The following is a 19,123-nucleotide window of genomic DNA, read 5'->3' as shown; positions in this document are numbered from 1 at the left end:
GATGGTAGATTAATATCTGTGGGAAGGATACTTTCAGAAAAAAAAAAAAAAAAAAACAAGATGAGTCGGATGGAGATGATTGTTCTGCAAACAGGAAAGTTTGCTCATGAAAAACAACATCCCGAGATATATAAACTTCATTGGTGTCAATTTTGAGAAGCTTTTAGGCTTTATAACCTGAGGGATATCCAAGAAATACAGATTTGATGGCACGAGGAGAAAATTTGGAGCGCTGGCTCAAAAGTGTAGAGCCATAGCAAAGGCACCCGAACAATCTAAGGTGAGAGTAAGTTGGTAGCTTCAAGAACAACAACTCAAAAGGACTTTTATCAGAAAGACGTGAAGGAGTTCGGTTGATAAGGTTGACTACAGTAGACACACAATCGCTCCAATAGACCAAAGGAACATGTGATTGGAAAAACAAAGCTCGAGCTACATTCAAGGTGTTGATGTTTTCATTCCACAACGGAATTTTGTTGGGGTCGTTCAACACTTGAATGATAGGACACAATTCCCTCGGTCTTGAAATAATGGAGAAATTCAATTCTGGAGCATTGTCGGAATAGACAGATTTGACTTTGGAACCAAATTATGTATGGACCAAATTGCAAAAATCAGGTAAAATGTGCAAGACATCAGATTTGGCTTTCAACAAATATATCCAAGTCTATCGGGTGTGATCATAAACAATGGTAAGAAAATACTTGTATTCTTCAACACTCAAAGGTGAAATGGACCCCAAACATCAATGTGAATTAATTCAAAAGGAATATCACAAGTTAGATTGTTGGGAGAAAATGATAGTCTCTTTTGTTTAGCTGAGTTACAAACTGAACAATCAAGTACCACTGAGGGTGTTGTTGAAAGTGTCTTCAACGACAACGGTTTTAAACCGTTGTCTTTTCTACCAACGACAACGGTTTTGCAACGGTGTTAAACCGTTGTATTTTCTACCAACGACAACGATTTTGCAAGGGTTTAAAACCGATGTCTTTTATACCAACTACATCGGTAGGATAAAAATGCTATTAAAATTTGCGACGGCACTGAAAACCGTCGCAAATGAAAACCGTTGTCGTAGCTGCATTTCGCGACGGTCAAAAACCGTCGCTAATATTTTTGCGACGGTTATACACAGTTGCGCCGGAATTACTCAGAAACCCGTCGCTAAATGTAGCGACAGTATTCATGTGGAAATACCGTCGCTATTTTGCGACGGTTTAAGGTCCGTCGCTAATATTTTAGGTAAAATAAAAAAAAAAATTAAGAATTTTATAAATCTGTGTTGTGAATTGATACAATCTTGTAAGAGATAAAAATTTTAAGTGTCGTGAAGTGATAAAATCGTGTAAAATATAAAATTTTAATTGTTTTGAAATTGTAAAAAAATCGTGTAAGAGATAAAAATTTTAAGTGTTGTGAAGTGATAAAATTGTGTAAGAGAAAAAAATTTTAAGTGTTATGAAGTTGTAAAATCGTGTAAATAAGTAAAATTTTAAGTTTGGTGAAGTGAAGTGGAAGAAAATGGAGTGAATTTGTATGTATTTATAGAGAGTGGTGGAAGAAAATAGAGGGAGAATTAGGCGGGATCGAATTTTTGAAATTTGCGACAGGTGTTCGCTAAACCGTCGCTAATTTTAGCGACGAGAGATTGCGTATCGTTGCTATATTCAATATAGCGACGGTTTTAAATGATAAGGTCGCAAATAGTAGCAACGGTTTTTTTTTAAAACCGTCGCCAATATGAATATAGCGACGGTATATATCAAACCGTCGCTAAAAATTGGAGGGGTTAATCAGGCGGGATCGAATTTTTGAATTTAGCGACGGGTTTGGCTAAACCGTCGCTAATATTAGCTACGGTCGTAAATAGAATCGTCGCGAATAGGAATTTAGCGACGGCGAGTATAAAACCGTCGCTAATTTACGTTGTGTTTTGTCCTTAAACCGTCGCTAATTAACGTTGTGTTTTCTAAAACCGTTGTCGATTGTCCAAAAATACACGCTAATAGACAACAGTTCATGAAACCGTTGTTGTAAACGTTCTACGACAACGGTTTTAAAAACCGTTGTAGTGTATTATAAAACTACAAATTATTTTAAAAAAATTCTACGACAACGGTTTTTAAAAACCGTTGTTGTAGCTCGAAAAAATTCTACGACAACAGTTTTTAAAAACCGTTGTCGTTGCCCAGAAAAACACAATAATAGACAACGATTTTTAAAACCGTTGTCGTAGGCCAACAAAAAAACAAGCTAATAGACAACGGTTTTTAAAAACTGTTGTCGTAGGCCAAAAAAGATACGCTAATAGACAACTGTTTTTAAAAACCGTTGTCGTAGCTCGAAAAAAACCGCTAATAGACAATGGTTTTTAAAAACCGTTGTCGTAGGCCTAAAAGGACACGTTAATAGACAACGGTTTTTAAAACCGTTGTCGCAGCCCAAAAAACACAAGCTAATAGACAACGGTTATTGTCTGTTGTTTTTAAAAACCGTTGTCGTAGGCCTAAAAGGACACGCTAATAGACAACGGTTTTTAAAACCGTTGTCGTAGCCCAAAAAACACAAGCTAATAGACAACGGTTATTAAAAACCGTTGTCGTAGCCCAAAAAAACACGCTAATAGACAACGGTTATTAAAAACCGTTGTCGTATACCAAAAAAACACGCTAATAGACAAGAGTTTTTAAAAACCGTTGTCGTAGACATATCAATGACAACAGTTTTTAAGAAACTGTTGTCTATGAGCGGGTTTTTTGAGCCTACGACAACGGTTTTTCTTGAATCCGTTGTTAAAAGACAAAACACAACGTTTTTATAAAAAACCGTTGTCGTTGATGTGTTGTTGAATGAAGATTTTCTTGTAGTGTACATAATTTGGATTTATTGAATCATGATGAACTAACTAATCTATTACAGATAACCTAGGTGAAGAAGGATGCCCCATTCTATAATGCCATAATTGGCTATGAGTAAGAGAAACATTACAGATTACAGGAAGAATTTTTATGGATTCAGAACATAAGGTTACCAACGCGACTATCCATCCCAATCCTCCTTTCCTTGGTGATATCTTGAATGACACAAGAATTAGAAGAAAAGGACACAGAACACTTTAGATATTCGGTCAGAGAACTAACACAAACAAGATTGAAATGGAAGCTGCCAACAAAAAGTACATTCTCAAGTATCAAGTCAGGTGACAACAAAACAGATCCTATATGTGTTGATGCCACTGTGGAATTGTCAGGTAGTGTGACTGTGGAATTTGCAGCCTTCTAGGAGTGAAAGTATGCAAGAGAACATCAAATATGATGTGTGGCTCCTGTGTCTAAGACCCAATGATTATTAAGAATAGAAGAATCATAGAAGGATAATGAAGAGATACCACTGAGACACGATGCAGATGCCTTTAGAATCCATGGTGGTGCCATAGCCAAGCTGCAGTTGAGTAATCAAGAAGGCAAGGAGCTGCTTGCATTGTTCATGACTTAGTGACTCAGGTGCACTGCTGGTTGGTTGTGAATTGGCTGGAGCATCATCAATTCTAATATGGTGTGCTCGAACTTTAGATGCATTGTTCGTGGATACGGAATGATGCTTCGGCTTGTATTTGGGATGACTTTGTGGATATCCATGCAATTGGTAGTATTAATTATCAATAGTATGACCCGGATAATGACAGTGAGAATAGGTTGGCAGATCTAACTTTCTGCCTTTATCATTTTTACCATATGAAGATCCCTTGACAATCGCAGTGCTTGGATTAGTGAACGAGTGTGAAGAGTGATCCAGTGATGAACCAAAAAAGTTGGAATGTATGGATCGTTGACGTTCTTCCTGAACCACCAATGAGAAGATCTTCGAAATTACAGGGATCATATCCATCATCAGAACTTGAGCATGAATCTGAGCATATGACTCATTGAGTCCCATCAGAAATTGCATAACGCAATCTTGATTTTGATATTTCACCCAATCCTTCATAGGACCACAATTACACACTGATACTGGCTGGAAATCCTTCAATTCATCCCACAAAGTTCTCAAACGAGTATAATAAGTACTAACATCCATTGAACCTTGTTGCAAACCAGTCAATAGCCTTGTTAATTTGAAAAATTCGAGGTGCATTACTTTGATGAAACTTTTCACGGAGATCTATCCAGATCTCATGTGCGGTAGCCATATACATGAGACTGTCAGCTATTTCTCGACTCACAGAGTTGAGTAGCCATGAAATCACCATGTTGTTGCATCTAATCTAGTTACCATACAACTAATAAAAACGTGTTTTAGCAATTGACTTCTAATAGAAATATTTCATTGAATTAAAATTTTGGGCTAGATGAGAGTGGGGGATATGATGTTTTGATTTTTCCTAGGACAGACATTTTGAATCATTGGTGTAATTTGGGCCTCATATTGGTAAAAAATGATAAATGAATTGAAAATCTTATAACAAGGAATTTTGGCCTGTTAGACTAATTCCTGCAGAGAGAATTTGTTTGCAGCAAAAAAAAAATATCAAATATTTGAAAAGCACAAGAATATTTTTAGCCCCCAAAATTGCATAAGGAAAGCTCACTAGTTATTGCAGACCCTTTTGAATTAACAGCAATAGACAACAAGTTTTGCACACCAGATATTGGGCAGAGATGGGGGATGGGGGACATCGTGGAGAAGTGCAAGGAGTGGAGAGAACCTCACAAGCAGTGAATAAGGAATGAAGGATCGACAGAAAATGAAAGACAACATATTCAGAACAAATCTGAAAATATTCTTTACAAAATTTTAACCTTCAAGCATTCTTAATTTCTAGTTGTTACAATAAGTTTCTAGCATTTTATGTATTCTCATTCCATATTTAAGCATAATTTTATTATATAGATATATTTTTTGTAATTTTCTATTGGTTTGCATATACATAATCATGTTTAGGTTTTATTTCTTCAATTTTTAGTGTCATTTCTTTCAATTTCCACTATTTTGGTGTATATTTTTTTTAGGATATTGAAAATAACAATCAAATTTTGGATTCAGTCTATTTGTGTTTAGAAGTAATTGGATTTATAACGTTTTTACTCAATTTTGATGCTTTTAGCATCTGGCACACCCACGTCTACAAAATTTTGTACAAACAGTATGTAATCTATATCTATCAACGTGCACGACTAATTTTAGAATTTTTTTATACCGACTTTTTAATCAATAAAAAGTAAATAATAATGAATTAAACAAAACTTCATTGAGTAGCCATGGACCAAAATGAACCTTGAAACTATACAATACAAAACAAATGATTAATTGGATGACATAGTTAAGTCCAAATTGATAGGACGATTATGCCACCAACTGCTTCCACATTCATCTGATATTTCCGGAGGGTAATTCCGTAGATTGCCTCCAACATTTTCTGTCTTGGTTTCTAATTTTAAATCTATATTTATGTGTTGAATTCCATCACCTCTCTTCCATATTGAATTATTGACCGCGCTTCCCTTTGCACCGTCAACCTAACAAAATAAATAAATTATCAAAATTCGTCAAATATAACAATGTTTGAAATATATATAATAATTTGTTTAATGAATGTTTTACGTCAAATAAAATTTATATTTATAATAAAATTAACTGATAATTCAAAACCTTTCAACCAAAAGTACTTTAGAATATGTGCCAAATTCATTAAAAAGTGTTAATGTGCCACTCACCTGGTAATAATTATGCACATTTTCTTCTATTGGGTTAATTTTCTTTGTGGGTTGGGATATTTGTTTTCTTTGAAGTGATGCTTCTCTGCAAAAATATATTGAATGTTAAAGCAAAACGTAATAAGAAAACAAATCAAATAACATTTAAACTATGAAACATTGTAGATTAAAACCCATTGAAATTGTAGTAAGAATTATTTAAATGTCAATAAACCTGATATTATGTTTGTTGTATGCATATGTTCTAGATTTTAATCTGACCTTAAACAATCTCACTATCTTGCTGCTAAATGTATTATGAAATTTAAAAGGAACTCAAAATGTTGGATTGTGGTATTCAAAAGATTCTACATTTAATTTAATTGAGTATTCAGATACCGACTATGTAAGGTGAAAATTAGATAGGAAAATCACTAGTGATCCATGTCAATTTATCGGTGAGAGACCGATATCTTGGTCCAGTAAAAAACAAATTTCCATAGCTACATCAACAACAGAGACTTAATATTTGGCTACTAAAAGCTGTTGTTCACAACTTCTACATATTCAATAGCCACAATGAGAAAATTGAATTCAAGCTTCTTAAATTACTTAACTTAATAAACAACACAAGTTCTATTGTGATCATACACAATCAAGTGTGCACTCAAAAATAAAGCATACCGATATTAGATATCATTTTATCAGAGCTCATGTGGAAGAAAGATATAAGACTGGAATACGAACCCTCTAAACAAGTTGCTGATATTTCACCAAACTACTGTCAAAGTCTAAGTTTCCTTGAAAAATATTCTAGGATTAATTAATTTATCTTTATTACTTTCTAAATTAAGAGTATGCATATTTTTAGTAGGAATCATACTTGTGTGTTCATCCCACTTTGGCTGAATATTTCCCTAGAAATTACACTGATAAATAGAAGGGTCTGGTCTACTGAAATAATATCTCTACTGAATTTCAGGAATTTTTTTTTTCATCAGGCTTATCATATAGTGTAATTAGTTTGATTTATTTTTATTTAATTAACCTTTAAAGTACAGCCAAAGTTATTTTTTATGTTTAAATAAATTTAAAAAATTCAAAAAAAAATTCTCTCCGGACAGTTCTTTTTTTAAACAAATTTTAATATAACCACATCCTGAAACATGGCATTGTGTTTGTCTCATTTGGATGTAAATATAATCTTTCAATGCCCCATTTTCTAACGTTATTTCAAGCAATCCGTTCGCATTCTTGATTTCAATGTCCTCACTGCAATTTTCGCATTCTCAAACTCTTCTATGCCAATTAAAACTTATAATTTCATAAATGGAAGCCTACAGATGAATTCTTATCAAGTGAACTTTTTGAATCTATGTATGGCATTGAAGAGGTTTCTATGGTATCCATGTTCAAGGCTCTGGAGGCTACTGGACTCTGAGCATTTCTCAGGCTTCCTGTTGTTATCTTCGAGGATACTCGTCTTGAATTTTATGTCAACGCTATAGTCAGTGCTGCTAAACAGATATCTTGCACTTTGGGTGAAAATACTTCTCTTTTATTGAGATATGTTTGCGTCTACATTCAGTTTGCCGAACTAAGAACTTTAAGATATCTTTCATCTATCTCAGTTCGTTATCTCTCCAATGAAATTAAAGTTTTCTTATTCTGACAATTCCATCTCAGTTTCATGCAAGAATAAAGAGACGAAGATGGAGTTCCAAGTGTTGATGGATCTCAGTTCGAAAGACACTACAAGAATAAATGCATATGGTGATATTCATAAATGTCATCATGTTCAATATTTAATGATATTTAAGTTTTAGTGACACCTCCAACAAATACCCTATATTCCAATGTCGTCTTAAACTTCGTGACATTTTTTAATGTCATTATAAGATGTTAAGGACAAGGTGAGCTGATAGTCCATTGTTCTCGATGTTATGGTTGATATGATCGAGAAATGCTCTACTGGTTTTGTTGTTCCGATTGGAAAATTGTTTGTTGTCTTACGTGTTTTTGTCTCTACTGTTCAAGATCTAAGTAAGACGAAAATGTTAGATGTCGCAAATGTTTTGGCATGACATCCCAAAGTTTAAGTGTAAGGTCAAAGAATTTAATTTGCGTACCCTGAATGCATGCAATCTATGGTTTTATTTAAATGATGTGTTTATTTATTTTTATGCATTTAATGTATAATTATTGCATGATATGATTCAATTTATTATTATTTTAAAAGTTCACGCATTAGGGTTTCTATATGCATTTAGCTCTCGATCGAGAAACGAAGACCGAGGAATTTTCATGAAAATTATTTTTATTACATGAATAATATTTATTAATTAATATAAGGTGTTTTAAGTGTATTTTTCAATAAACAGGCTTTGTTGGATAGTTTTACACGCCAGAGAATATTTTTGATAGGTACACAAATTTTAATGAATCGGAGGACTTGTTGAGGGCTTGGCCTGTATTTTCAAAAACGTACCAAAAAGAAATATTTTTCGGGAGCATTTTTGGGCTTGTTGTGTTTGTTTTATTGCTAAATGGGCTCAAAAATCATTTTTACCCTTTTTAAATTAAGTGAGGGCCTATTAGTGCATTTTAAATAAACCTAAACCTATTTTCACCAACCCTAAACCTAATTATATCATAGCAGCCGCCCCTCCCCTCCATTCAGCAGCCTCCTCTCAGTTTCTTCAGCTAAAGGCTTCGGCCATTGGTGCTCTTTCAAGAAGGATAATTTCCCGCGTCTCCGATGCCTCCCTGACGTGAAATTCTTCAAGCTTTCGATCTTAAATCATAAAGGCACGCTTGTATTTTCATTTTCTCCTCATACACACCATAAGTATGCTGAAGTTTATGTATTTGTATGAAAATTTTATGATCTACATCATGCTTGTGTTTTTGAAGAGGTTTGACCCGAAACGTTGCATCTTTAAGCCTAATACTCACGTTTTCTTTGTGTGGTTGCAAGGGGCTGCCGACTTATTGATGTTAAGGGACTATGAACGGTGATTCAATGCTGTCATAGTGCTGGAGTCGATAGAGTGCAGGTGCTAGATGAAGGCCGAGACTTGGTGCACTAGGCGGCTAGGGTTTCGAGAGGTTTTGGTGCAAATTATGGTAGACTCAGCTGAAAGAGGGATGAACCAGACCAAGGTGCGATCCATGAGGGTCCAACCGAGGTCCAAGGGAAGTCTCAACACAGCTGGTTTTGAGTGGAAGAGGGTTCCCTAAGTTAGGAACCGATGCTCTCCAAGAAATGCTCGGTTGTGCGTTTCTTTTGAGGGTTCGAGAGGTGCGCTTGCATGGGGCTGAAGGCTATGCTTAGTTGAGTCCAATAGGGTCATGTATTCATCCTAAGTGGTCTGGTTCGAGTATGGTCGGGGTGGTTATCGAGCTAGGGCCGAGAATTGGTGAGTAGGGTTTTTGAATTGTTGGTTCTGGAAATTTCAGTAGCTTTGCATCAATGTTTTGGGGACTTTGGGTGGTTTGAATTAGAGAGTTTTATGTCTAATTTGATGATATTAAGTGGTGTTTTAAGTTGGAAGAAATTTGGTTAAGTTTCGGGTCGATTCGGGTTAAAACCGGGACCCCGATCCAAGTTTTAAAACGAATCGGTTAAGTTTTTAAACGAGCTCGCGTTTATATCTAAGAAACACTTTTAAATATTTTTTGGGCTGTTTTAAGGAGTTTGGTAAGCTTCGGGTCAAATTTAGAGGTCCAGGGGTAAACGGTCATTTTAGGTTTCCGAGGACAAAAGTCAGCGCCTCGAGCACAAATTTATCATGCTTTTAAATATTTATGCATAATGATTATGTTTTTTTTTTATGAAAAATACGTTGCATACTTGATTTTAAGAAGAATTTACGCATGTGTATGATTTTTGATAAGTGATGAAGATGGTGATGTGTTGAAGGATGAGAATTAGTTGTGACTAACGATGTATATGTAAATGCTTAATATGTATATGTAAATGCTGATAATGAGTCCTAGGCACAATGGATAGATAATACTGTCATTGATGTCCGACAGCCGTCGGGTACCACGGTTCTATGTAGATGAATCCATCGTATAATAATGAATGATGTTACGAAAGTCACAACTAATGAACTTAATTCATGAAAGGAAATGATGTATAAGTATATGATGATAACGATGAGATTTTTTGACACGTTATGATTTCAAATGACACATTTACATTACGCTTTTTCAGTTCATTAAAGGTATGTTGATCAAAGTATATTTTTCATTGCTGTGTGCTGTATATATGTACTTTTTATTCTCGTACAGGTGTGCTGAGTCTTTAAACTCACTAGGCGTGTGTGTTGCAGGTGAGCATGTTGATGAGGGGACTGGAGGTGCCTAAATCTGAGTAGGCAAGACTGGATGTGCGCGCACGACCCGAGGACAACAATTCTTCCGCACATGATGTTTTCTTTGATATTGGAGAGTACTTTAGCATTTTAATCATTGGTTTTGATACGATGTTGATTACTAGAATTTTTACTCGTTATGTTTAAGCATTTTTGGTTGGTCGAGTTTGGCCATTTTAAATTGCAATATTCTAAATTGTTAAATATTTACGAGTATCTTTAAGTGGATTGCATGCATGTAAAATATTTAAATGATATTTATGAAAATGTGAGCTTTTAAAAAAAATAAAAATATTTCCGCATTTCAGTATATGTTACATTATGCCATTCCAAGTGCTACAATAAAGAAAGAGCTTGGTGAAGCCCAAGCATCTGCTGCAAAGAAGAATCCCAAGTGAAAGATGATTTTATGGAGTAATTCTACGAAGAAAGTTTCTGAGGGCTTTGTTGTTGTGTTGATTATCCCGCAAACCAAGAAAAAGCCGAGAACAGTTAAGATTAAGGATCCCAAGTAGATTGTTTCTGTTGCTGATAATTTCTCTAAGCCATATTTCTTTCCATCCACAACTAATGTTGTTAAAATTATTCATGTGTTTACATCTACTGAATCTCAACAAGCACAACCCATGTCAACACAGCCTCTCTATTGATCCATCTAGAGCTGGGTCATCCTCCAATTTTATATTTTCCCCTAGACCAAAAGGAGATGGTATTAGAGATCCTCTGTCGGAAACCAATAGATCTGGACTGTTTTGCCCTAATATTATTGGAAAAGTCAAAGGCACGATGGTTGTTGAACCAATTGCTAAAGAAGCCGGTGAAGATGAAGCTCTAAAATCCTTTGCGCAGACCCAATATGTCTGCACATGGAGAAAATTGATGACTTTACTGATCACGAGATTGAGTATCTCAATGAATGGGTATAGATACACAGAATTACTCGATTTTCACTTTTTTTTTTCAAAAATATAAGAAGAAAATTTCTATAGCAGTAAGGCTAGAGGTCATGGTTTTTACTTAGGCTCGAACCAACATCATGGCCACTGCAAAAACCCGAAGAGAATATAATTTTCGCAAATCTAAAATTTTCCCAAGTCAGTGAAACCCTAACTTCATTGAAGGAGAATTACGATTATCATGGCCCAACTGTTTTTCAGAATGTTGCACTTATTAAACAACTCAACAACAATCTTTTGGTCATGATGATGTGTATTTATATGATGGAAGTAGATTTTCCTTTAGAGCTTCTTCCAAGGCACAAAATCAACTTGACCTTCAAGCTAAGTTAATAGAGGAAGTTGAAAGTATCCGCCAAAAGATAATGCATCCAATACTCTTGCAAAATCGCTGTCTATTGCTATTGCTACTGCTCAACCTCACTCGTCCTTCTTTGTTCTCTCAACTAGAGATCTATCATTATCTACTGATGATGTTGTCGATTCAATTGTCCAAGTGGCCCTATCTATAGATGATGCAATGGATAATCCTCCACAGGATCAAGCCACGGGATAACAAGTATTAGCTCCATCACCTCTAGAAACTCAACCTTATACTTCCCATTTTGAGGCTCTGATTTCTTCAAAATCACCTCTACCAGAGATAACTGATGTGCCAATATCTCCAGTCTGTCCTCCTCCACCTGTTTCTGAGGAATTTTCGAATTTTCTTACTACTATGGTAAAGGATTTCCGACTTACTGCATTGATTATTTATTCAGACATTTCACAACCTAGCTCTGAGCTAGCACTACAAAAAAAAGGCAAAAGACATCGGTTAAAAACCGTTGTTGTAGGTCAAATAAAACTGTTGTTAAAGGTCCTGCGGTTAAAGGGTGGGCTCAAAGACAACGGTTTTTAACCATTTTCGTAGGCGTCTAAAGACGACGGTGAAAAACCGTTGTCGTAGGTCTTGTAAAACCGTTGTTAAAGGCCCTGTGATTAAAGGATGCGTTCGAAGACAACGGTGTTTCACCGTCGTCGTACACGTCTAAAGTCGACGGTGAAAGACCGTTGTCGTAGTATTGAAAAATCGTTGTTAAACTAAATATTGCGACGGGTTTTTAAAAAAAACCGTCGTTAAACTAAATATTGCGACGGTTTTTTAAAAAAAAACCGTCGCTAATTTATATGATTTCCGTCGCTATTTAGTGACGGTGTTTGCATATAATTAGCGACGGTTTTTAATATGATTTTCGTCGCTATTATTTTACGTAAAATAAAAAAAAAATTATAATTTAATAATTATAACAAAAAAAAGTTACAATCTTACTAAAGTAATAATATCTATAATCTTAACACTTAAAATTGAAGCGAAATTATTTTGTGGAAGAGACAATGTTTTAAAAAAACCGTTGTCGTATTTCTACAAAAACCAGCTGAAAGACAACGGTATACACAAACCGTTGTCTTTGACCCTTGAAACACATTCATAGACAACGGTTTTTAAAAACTGTTATCGTAGCCTAAAAAAAACGCTCATAGCCAACGGTTGTTCAAAATTTCAACACAATGATTTTTAGCTAAATGGAAAATATTGAGCTTGATCTTGTCTCCCTACAAAAATATTTTGTCTAATTCAAATGGAATTTACTTGAATCCCAAGGGAATATGGTGGATAAACATAATAAATTAATCGGTAGTCAAAAACAAATTGATCAGGAACTTTTTGAAAGGACTTCACTACATAGATCTCGGAATTATTTAAATATAGGAGGCAGATGCCAAAATAAGGGAAAGACCATAAGGATCAAATTAAAGAGATGCCAAAAGCATTAATCCAAATCCAGTACTTCGGAATTCCTTTTTATCTTGAATTGTAATTATATGAGTTATGATGATTTATAAAAGTAGTACATTGGAATAAATTATTGTGCTGAATTTTGGCATCGAAACTGATGAGCATTTATAAGTTTTGGAGATATGCCTTAAGTCAAAGAAAATCTCGGAATCAATAAAATTCAGAAAAAAAGAATTTTCACTAGACCACACCTCAGCAGACCCATAGCGCAATTATCTGAAGTTATAGTATCTCTATGGTTCTACCAAAGAAATCATTGAATTATCAAATAACTTCTACTATCTACTTAATAAGTATTGAAGGTTGTATTACATCATATTTGTTCTTTTAACTATAGATTACATTTTATGAGCAAATCCAAATCTCATAAAATGTTAAGAAAATAAAAACAAAAAAATTATGATCGTTGAATGTCAATGCCGCAAGTATTTACTGCTACAAACTATTTTTGGAATACTACATATGACACGTGACATCCAGCACTATTTCTGATATGTCCTTGATGTGACTCTGTTATAGCTGTTCTAATCTGAACACTGAAAATCATTTATAAATGTCATCTCAAGTTTCAGAAAATGCTCTCGCTTGATCAATCAACTATCTGCTATCTAATCTTTTAGAAATTCGAAGCTTTGCTGAAAATATTCAAAACACTCATAAATTCAAATCAGATTTATTTCACTTATCATCTGTGTTGAACCTTAGTCGTAGTTGTTTCAAGATTATATTGTGTTTTTGTGTGACTTTGTATTGACATAAAGAGTCTTTCAGTTCAAAATTTTGTTTTCTTAGAAAAAGTTGTTGCTAATTGTTCTAGTAGACAATGTATAAGTCCTTCTGAAGAGGGTGTTTACTAGAGCTCTAAAAACAAAGTCCTTTAGTCAGTGGCGGAGCCAGAAATATGGCTCTGTCCGTGCTAAAATTTTAAACTTTAAATTTTTTTAATATTTAAATTGATCTACCCGGGCTAATATTATATTATTTCAAAATTATACAAAATATACACATAATTTTTTTTTAAAAATTTGGTCCAGTCCGGGTACAAGAGCATGTAACTCCGCCCCTGCCTTTAGTGAAAAACATAGGGAAACTAAAGAATGAGAGACGTAGAATGGTTTTGTCCTACGAACTTCCATAAACAATTGAAGTATGATTTAATTTCAGTTGCATTTTACATTTCCAATCTCCTGCTCGAACGTGATTTACTTTGTGAGGTGTTTAATTACCCTAGTCTAAGCATCTCTGCCGATCCAAACATAGTCTGTTAATTTTTTTGTAATAATAATGATATCCTCTTTTTCTCCTCTTACTTTACTTTGATTGCCTTCTTTGTATCATAGTCTATCCACCGGCTTTAAATTTTTTTTTTTTAAAGATGAGTCCACGATTTTTGTGGACGTATAAATTAAACCCCCACCCAAACTTCATTTTAAACATAAAAAAAATATAATTTTTTTTTATGATGAATGAGCCCGGTGTCGCTATCTTTTCCTTGGTTAATGCAATAGCATACAAACTCGCTAGTTAGGTAAATCATATAAAGGAAACCTTGTGCGACAGTCTAGCCTGAAAAAGTGTTGGTAGGAGAATCTAAATTAAGACCATTGGTCAAGCTCTCACTTACACTACCAACTTAAACACTCCTCATGGACAAAAAAACTTATATTCTTATTTTTCTCTAAATTAATTAGTTCTTGTCAAGAGATTTTAAAGCAATAGCACTGTGCAACATGATCACTCGATAAAGTGTTGGTAGAAAAAATCGAACTTCTATCATTGGTCAAGTGCTCGTATTCTTCGCTAACTCAGACACACTCATGACAAAGGAAAAACACTTATATTCTCATTTATCTCCAAATTCGTTCTTGTCACGATATTTTAAAGCAATACCGCTTGTAATAATTTTTTTTCCCGGGCGATGCATCTAACCCTTTTTTTAATGAATCTAACCTTTTGGGTGTACTTTGTTCAATAAAAAATAATATAGGTCTCCATTCATATATATGTATCTTTTGAATATATATATATTATTTATATAATTACTTGGGATATTATTTATTCATATATATGGAAGACATACCTAAGAGTGAACCAATTAGTCCTGGGGATAACAGCCATAATCCCATGAAAGTCCGAGTGTTCCTTCATGTTTCTATACGTCTGAAAATTAAGAAATAATACAATTTTTTAGAAATAATAATAAAATTAGGGCTCAGTAATATTTTTATATTTTTCATCATCTATATTCAAAGGTATATATTAAGTATCACAGTACATAATTTATACAAAAATTAAGCAACACAGGCATGCGAAGAATGCATATTATATGATTAATATGCGTGAAACAAATTACACATAAGCAAACACAAAATTTACGGAATGCATTTTTAAAAACGAAAAAAATTACGGAATGCATTTCTCAAAAAAAAAAAAAAAAAAAAATATTTATGGAGAAAATTTTTTTTTTCTAATCCTTAATATTTAAATCTCTGGGATTTCGGTTATTTTCAAATTGAGTATTAATGGTGTATCTTTAATATTTTTGCAATTTTGGTAATCAGCTTTGCAATTTAGTTCTTTTTTGTGGGATCGCTGACATTGTATTGAACACAATAACATCATATTTTAAAAAAAATATTATACAAAGAAAAAGAATATAACAAATGAAGACTGAAATATGACAACTCAAATACAAACATACAAACATAAAAGACAAAAATTTCAAATTTTTGGTAACTCAATACTCCATAGTGTTAATTTTCGAATAGAGTTAATTTTCAAAGAGGGGGCGATTTTTAATGTATTTTTAACTTGAAATTGCATTTCTAGAAAAGTTATGTGCAATTATATATATTATATATATTTATTACCCATCCATCATGTTCGCCTCCATCACATCCAATAGATGAGTGAAAACTCATTGGTGTACACACTGATGAGCACAGCCTAACATATCGAAACTCTATATACACACAGTACTGAATCCACTAGTAAACTCACGGCTCTACTCCTTTAAAATAGTTTTAAAATATCAAAGAATACATTAATACATGCATGCAATTATATAGATATATATTCAAATAATTTCCAATTACATATATGTAGTTAATCCTCGTTAATTTTGTGTGTTCCTTAACATTATTACTAATATATACCTAGGACAACTAGGTTAAAAGCAAGCCTGACATAGCTATTAATTAGTGATGAATGCATTATAATTAATATCTTTAAACATGCCACCCGACATAATTACATTAGATCATAGATTGAAATTATATTTGATTAATTGACAATAAACAAAAAACACTCTAATCCTAGGTAGGTTGAATCTTTCCAAAGACAGCATCTTACTTTCTTGAGTTGGTTTCGTAATTATTTGGGATAGCCTATTTAAAATATTTTAAAGCCAAAATCTTATTATATTTATACCAAAATTTTCCCATGAATGTAATTTTAAGAATAAAAATACGAATGTCAATCCAAAAAATAAAGAATTTTCAAGTATTCTATTGAAAAAAATACATTAAATTTAAAGTTAAATATAATAAAGCTCCCTCCACAGAAACCAAATTTTCCCGACAGATCATTTCATATCATTTCTGATATCTGGCCCATATATGCTACCTTTTTTTAAAAAAATATTAATATTTCAAAGCCCTAATTAACTGAAAAATATGGTATATACTTTGAAGCTAAATCGTATATTATTCTTTAATTGATCAATTGAATTATAAAAATAAAACAATATCGAATAAATTAAATTAACTGAATCTTTTATATATATATATATATATATATATATATATATATATATATATATATATATATATATATATATATATAGTTACAAATATAGATATACCTGGAGATGGCTCTTGATGTGTGAAATCTTGAGCCCTTTAACCCCCATCATCTGCATAATCTGCTTCGGAGTTGCTTCTGTAAAATCATGAACAAAAAATTTACAAACTTAGAATACTTAACTGTATGCATATTTTAACTAATTAATAGAACCCAACAATTAATTTTCCAAATTAATCAACTCACTGTATTTGCCACCAAGATTTTGAACTGCTTCGAGGAAGAGGTGATGAAGTTCCGGCGTCCATCGTAACCTCGGAAGGGACGACTTAGTGTATGGCCTTACCCGAATTCTTGGAGAATTATCGTCCATGAAGATAATATGAGAATGAAGAAGTTGAATGAGAAATAATTACGATATCATGATTCCGCATTTAAATGTGTTGTATTTTAAATGAATTTAAGAAAAAGTGAATAAGAATAATGTTATAACAAAGACTTTTTGTGTGCCTGTGTAGACTTTGGGAAACGTAACGAACTCCTGTCTATTATTGACGACCGGGCAAACTTACAATATATTTACCTCCTCCAACTTAACTTTTTCCTCATTCTCAATTCCTTCAAATTTTTATTTGAGCTCTCTAATCATTTAAATTTTCTAAAATTACCCTCAAATTTCATAATCATGGTACGTGACATTGTTATACCTATTGAGATTGTTTTTAAAGACATATTAGCCCAAAGACATGCAGCTCCAAAAGGTTTTCAGCCTATATATCAGTGATTGATTTTTTTTTTTTGCATTACCAATCATTGTTCTGTAAAATAAATTGAATAGTTTACCTATTGGATCGCAGTGCCGTCGTGTTGTAACCATCGGGTTTTATATACTTCTCATCTTAGACTAACCACGTAGTCTCAATAAATGGTTCTTGACGTAGAATCCCTCAACAGCACCTAACACATGTCTGTTTCCTTTCTTACCTCAAGGTGTATAATAAAGTAGTTTATTTTGAAAATAATACATAAGAGGGGCAATAATCTTTGTTCATTTTATTCAAACATACAAACTATTATTAGATATTAACCTTATGTAGAGGAGGAGAAACTTGTTTAGCTAATTATAATAGCCAGAATACAACACATCAATTAATAAAGAGAAAATATTACAATTTATTTGGAAGAAAATGAAGATGTTGAATGACGTCTTTATCTTCCTTTGTCTTAGTATTTATAGAAATTTTGGTGGATTTCAAATTCGGACTTCAAATATTGTGAGTTATTTTGCCAGTTGTGGCCGACATCTTGTGTGTGGTGGTCCTTTGAACCACTAGTTGGTGGCTTATCTTCTTGGGTGGTTGAGTGGTCTATCTTTCTACTAGTTAGTGTAATCGTGTTTTACTGGTGGTATATCTTTTACCAATGGAGTAGTTGGATAACATATCTGCTTTATCTTTGTCCAAGAATCTTCTGGCTTTATATGGTCCCCGAACAAATTGTTTTTTATATGGTCCTTCACCACTTGGATTTGTCTCCATGTTTAGCTTTCGGTCAGATGTTGGCCGAAAACCTTTCCCGAATTCTAGCCTTTTTTGGTTCGGACTTTCGGGATAGATACTTTCTAACCATCTTCCCACATGAGCCATGTAGTGACCCGTTCTAGAATCACCTACTAATCAGAACTTAAGCATGCAAAATTAACATTTAAAACTGAATCAGGTAAACAGCGGAAAAACAGTAATACAACCCAATCGAATCCGTAAGTACAAAATACTTAAACAACCAGATCGAACTAAATACCAAGAACAAATACCAACAACTACAGGTCAACCTCTGCCAGCTCCCTGTCCACTCCCTCCTGGACCGTCCAACCTGAGACCTGTCCCATCGAATAGGGTGTCCAAAACAGAGATAAACCGAGGACGTGAGCATAAAACGCTCAGCACCGAAAGCATGAGTATACAAGACTATGACATGCATGTATGCAAAATGTACTGGATACCAGGATCTGGGTATATCGAAATAGTGCTCAGGTAAATGACGTCAAGGTATGTAGCACTCTGCGCCGTCGCACCAGGAGGTGGCTCCCATACCAAAATAAACCTGTGGATATACCGGTGACCTGACCACCGTCGGCCAACGGGGTCCAACCATCCACAACAAACGAGGGCTGAGCACCCTCTCAACAGGCTATCTCAAAAATAGTTAGGCTCAACATGATTATGCAAATGCCGCATAATAAACCATGCATCATATGACAGATAATAATGCAACATATAAACATGCAACACATAGTAAAGAATACTCAATCCTGCTATCTCGGATAGTACTTTCGTACCTCAAACCAGTAGATCCTAGCAATCAGTCCTAGAATCAAGTTTGCGTCCGTAGTCAGCCCACTGATGCCGCTAGCTCCCAACTAGAGCACAGCTCCGCTACAAAACCAGTAGC

The 19,123-nt window shown here is 34.0% G+C and overlaps 1 protein-coding gene across 1 annotated transcript; it reads right to left on the bottom strand.

Annotated features, from left to right (window-relative positions):
- Nucleotides 1–5,247: 5,247 nt before the first annotated feature.
- Nucleotides 5,248–17,171, bottom strand: LOC140820591 (uncharacterized). The gene is made up of 5 exons (XM_073180888.1): nt 16,919–17,171; nt 16,734–16,810; nt 14,952–15,031; nt 5,718–5,802; nt 5,248–5,519 (listed from the first exon to the last, which is right to left on the bottom strand). Exons 1-5 carry the CDS (start codon nt 17,043–17,045, stop codon nt 5,307–5,309), a joined length of 582 nt encoding a protein of 193 aa, XP_073036989.1. The 5' UTR covers nt 17,046–17,171; the 3' UTR covers nt 5,248–5,306.
- Between the last annotated feature and the right edge of the window lie 1,952 nt (nt 17,172–19,123).

The sequence above is a fragment of the Primulina eburnea genome, unplaced genomic scaffold, assembly GCF_022965805.1.
Source record: "Primulina eburnea isolate SZY01 unplaced genomic scaffold, ASM2296580v1 ctg1251_ERROPOS2800000+, whole genome shotgun sequence".
Lineage (NCBI taxonomy): Eukaryota > Viridiplantae > Streptophyta > Magnoliopsida > Lamiales > Gesneriaceae > Primulina > Primulina eburnea.
Note: the sequence above shows the minus strand (reverse complement) of the source record. Positions and strands in the feature narration are given on the sequence as shown.